Source organism: Diaphorina citri, unplaced genomic scaffold (assembly GCF_000475195.1).
Source record: "Diaphorina citri unplaced genomic scaffold, Diaci psyllid genome assembly version 1.1 scaffold678, whole genome shotgun sequence".
Taxonomy (NCBI): Eukaryota; Metazoa; Arthropoda; class Insecta; order Hemiptera; family Psyllidae; genus Diaphorina; species Diaphorina citri.
This window is the reverse complement of record NW_007378111.1, coordinates 28378-32755: the sequence shown is the minus strand read 5'-3', so window position 1 is coordinate 32755 and position 4378 is coordinate 28378. Positions and strand designations below refer to the sequence as shown.

General features: G+C 44.5%; 1 protein-coding gene across 1 annotated transcript; it reads left to right on the top strand.

The window, feature by feature from the left end:
* Nucleotides 1-251: 251 nt before the first annotated feature.
* Nucleotides 252-1915, top strand: LOC103511128 (helicase SWR1). The gene is made up of 3 exons (XM_026824983.1): nt 252-459; nt 1072-1241; nt 1696-1915. Exons 1-3 carry the CDS (start codon nt 348-350, stop codon nt 1894-1896), a joined length of 483 nt encoding a protein of 160 aa, XP_026680784.1. The 5' UTR covers nt 252-347; the 3' UTR covers nt 1897-1915.
* The last annotated feature ends 2463 nt before the right edge of the window (nt 1916-4378 follow it).

Below are 4378 nucleotides of genomic sequence, written 5' to 3'. Positions count from 1 at the left end.
TAGGAAAAAAAAGTAGATGTAACGCGATGTCGTACAAGTATCGTAAACTTTTAGGAATCCCCCAAATCTCCAACATTTATTTGTATGATTTTATCTCCCCTTTCCCCGTTTTAGCCCGTCCTTCCTTTATTATTACGATAGTAAAAAAAAGGTATAGTGGACGGGCTATTGTATTCGCTTCGGTGTCTGTCTGTCAGTCTGAATAAATAAATTACAATTACAATTACAATTTACTTCCCCCCCACCCTATTTACAGTTTCCTCGTCTACGTTCCTGCGGTGACGGCCCCAACCCCCGAGCTGCGCATCTGTCACCCTCACCCCTCCTCCCTGCACCGACTGCGCCGCATGGAGGCGGCCATGACCGCCGAGCTGCGGCCCAAACTGCGGCTCTTGCATCCCGTCACCTCGGCCATGTGCACGCAGTTCCCCGACCCGCGGCTTATACAGTACGATTGTGGTGAGTGCTTTTTTTTATTCCCTGTATATGTGTATAACTGGTTAGGTCAGCCACTTACTGTCAGGTAGACCTGACATGTACACTTGACCAGGTCCGCCTATCAGGTGTACATGATACCTGATAGTGAGTGCCTGGCCTTAGGTGTACTTTCCATCTTTGTACAACCCTGAGCAAATTGGCGATTATTGGTGTGTTTTACATTAGACATCCTATGTGTTCAAAAAATATAACGGTAGGAAATAATATCAACCTGGGAAACGTCTATTGAATTATCTAAAGTAGGTTCTAAAGATATACAAAACAAATCTTTTCTTTATTAGGTCATCACCATTTGGCGAAAGCTAAAATTTATAAAAAAGAGGTTATAATTTTGAGAAAAAAAAGATTAAATAATTAGTTACTATTCTTTTTTTTTAACTTATTACTGTCGAACCTGGATATGAGAGAAAATTTTCTGGGCCCTTCATGCTGGACCCCGATATTAAAGAAACTGGATATATTGGAAACCTGGATATAAGAGAAAAAAAGGTGGTCCCCTGGATTCTCTTAAATCCAGGTTCGACTGTATATTGTTTTCTATTGTGTTAACCCTTTCTGGTCTTTATCCTTTAGGTAAGCTACAATCTTTGGATGTGATACTTCGCAAGCTGAAGGCGGGCGGACATCGGGTGCTGATATTCACGCAGATGACCCGAATGTTGGACGTGCTAGAAGCGTTCCTCAACTTTCACGGCCACATCTACCTGCGTCTGGACGGTACGACCAAGGTGGATCAGCGACAGGTGAGTGTGGGTCGGAAGGGTCCTACATTTGGTTCTCGATTAAAAAAAAAAAAAATACTTGAGTTTGAGTGTTTTTCGTCAGCCTCTCTATCAGCCCTAACTAGGGTGATTGCTTTGGGCTGATTTGGTTTTGGCTACAAATTTTACGAGTGGATGTGCTTTGCACTCAATCTTTGCTATTTCTTAGCAAAGGGAGTGCATTCTGCTTTACTTCCTGTTTAATTGTACCTAAACCTAAGCCTTAACTTAAAAAAAGTGTACCTAAATCTAAACAATATTAATACCTAAGTTTTTAATCTAAATCTAGCGCTTACAAGGCATACGCGCTACCAACAAAGCTAACTAGGCTGTCAGAAAGATAACAGGTTTAAAAATTAGGTGTTTCACCACCTTTCTTTATTTCTTAGCAATGAAACATCGGACTTGACATATCCTTTCTCTCTGTTTCATTCAGGTGCTCATGGAGAGGTTCAACATGGACGCCCGCATCTTCTGTTTCATTCTGAGCACGCGCTCTGGTGGCGTGGGCATCAACTTGACCGGCGCAGACACCGTCGTGTTCTACGATAGCGATTGGAATCCCACCATGGATGCGCAGGCGCAGGACAGGTGCCACAGGATTGGGCAGACCCGGGATGTGCATATCTATAGGTAAGTCCAGAAATCTCAGAGAAAAATTCCAGCAAAAATCTCAAAAGAAATCCAGCAAAAATCTGAGGAAAAAAGGCCTCTAAGAAAATGCCCCTGAAAGCCCGAAAATCTCGCCAAAAAGGGGCCTCTAAGAGCCCCCGAAAGCTTGAAAATCTAGCAAAAATATCAGAAAAAAGTTGTACCTACTTCTGGTTACAGTGTTTGGTTTATTAGGTTTAGATAGCAAACCTCCATGGCCGAGTGAGTCACACTATCTTTACTGGCTCACACGCCGGAGGTCCCTTGGGGAGTGCACTCAAAACATAATAACAGAGAGAAAGGAGATCCTCTGCTATGAGGAAAAGGAGGTTCCTAAAAAATGTCATAACAGAGAGAAGAGAGCCAGAAGGACATGGGGCCATGATATAACAGATAGAAAAGGAATGCTATGTTATAAAAGGAAAACGACGTTCCTAAAGACATATATGTTTTAACAGAGAGAATGAAGCCCCGTTCCCACTTGTCCTTCGGAAAAAATTCGTGTCGTGTGTAGTGGGAATACTCTCATTTAATGTACATTGCCTAGAGAACATTTTGGGAAAAAATTGGATGAAACTCACAAGTAGGAACGGGTCGAGGAAGCAGAGAACACCCTTGACTTTTCGTATTTGATTCGGCGAAACTGTTAGTTTAAACTTTTTCATTTTGTAGACCTTGTTGAAACACACCTTGTTATGTTAACAAGGCCGTATACAACATAGAGAGTTTAACGAAATGAAAATAAATTTCCCTCCCCACCATCATTAGTTTAATTAAAGGCACTCTTGCCTCGTGTAAGTCTTGCCTTGAAATAGGTACATAAAAGCTACAATAGATCAGTTGCGCTTACTTGGGTGATGTTTCAAAGTCATAGAGCAGGAAAAATGAGGACCAACGGAATTTTAATTTTTCTTCTACGACATCTAGATCCCGAGATAAATCGATTTAAAAAATACCGGTAAATCGTAAACTTTGACGTCACCGCATACGCTCTTTACCTAGGAAGGGAGGGGCTTACCTAGGAGGAGGGCTTACCTAGGAGGGAGGGGCTTACCTAGGAGGAGGGCTTACCTAGGAGGGAGAGGCTTACCTAGGAGGGAGGAGCTAGGAGGGAGAGGTTTACCTAAGAGGGAGGGGCGGACTTAGGGGGAGGAGCTTACCTAGGGAGGAGGGCCTACCTAGGAGGGAGAGGCTTACCTAAGAGGGAGGGGCGGACTTAGGGGGGAGGGGCTTACCTAGGGAGGAGGGCCTACCTAAGAGGGAGGGGCTTACCTAAGAGGGAGGGGCTTACCTAGGAGGGAGGGGCTTACCTAGGAGGGAGAAGCTTACCTAGGGGGAGGGGCTTACCTAGGAGGGAGGGGCTTACCTAGGAGGGAGGGGCTTACTGTCACGGGTTTTTTTTCCCGTGGCGAGAGGTTGGAATAAAGAACAAGAAGATGGAGGAGGAGAAGAAGAAAAAAGAAAAGGAAGAAGAAAACGACTCATTCAGAATTCTCGGCCAAAGTCAACGTCCCTAGCTTCGGCCCTGGAGCATGTCTAGAGGAAACACCTCTCTGGAAAGCTCCCTTTGTTCTATCCATCACTGCCGTATAGCATGTCTGTTAGCATGTCTGTTGTCTTATAGCATGTCTGTTAGCATGTTGGAAAGTTTGAAGACACAATCGGAGTATTTTAATCAGACGGGAGTAGTTCGGTATAATATTACAATCAGTGACGGACGGTGAGGTTCACCAGGGGTGACTGCCCCAACCAGTGAAGTAGACAGGGGAATCTGGCCCCCTGTTTTTGAAGAACGATTCCGCACAAACTTTTTTTTTTTTAAGAGGTCTGATAGAGGGAACTGTAACTGCTAAGGTCTTATCGTCCCGAAATCTAAGAGAGAAGGAAGACAGGATAGGAGAAGGTCAGCCTTTTTTTTAGATAAAATCCGCCCCGGGCGGGAATCGAACCCGCGGCCTAGCGCTTACAAGGCAGACGCACTACCAACTAAGCTAACTAGGCTGGGAAGGTCAGCCTTTTCGAGATCAAACATCCGTTCAGGATAAAATCTTACAAGGCAGACGACCTACCAACCAGGCCAACTAGGCTGACATCCCGATTTTTTTCCCACAGATCCAACACTATTTGGATAAATAGAATGGAAAGTATCTTGGTTTTTTCTTTACTTCCTTCGTCGTCCTCCTCCTATTCTTCTTCTACTCCTTTTCCTCCTCCCCCTTCTCCTCTTTCTTCAGCAAAAGTCTTTCGGTTCCTTCTCCTCTTCCTTCTTCTCTTGGATTATACCTTTCTGTTCTTCTTCTCCTCCTTCTTCTTCTTCTCCCTCTTCTTCTCCTCCTTCTTCTTCTTCTCCCTCTTCTTCTCCTCCTTCTTCTCCCCCTTCTTCTCCTCCTCCTCCTTCTTCTTCTCCCTCTTCTTCTCCTCCTTCTTCTTCTCCCCCTTCTTCTCCTCCTCCTCCTTCTTCTTCTCCT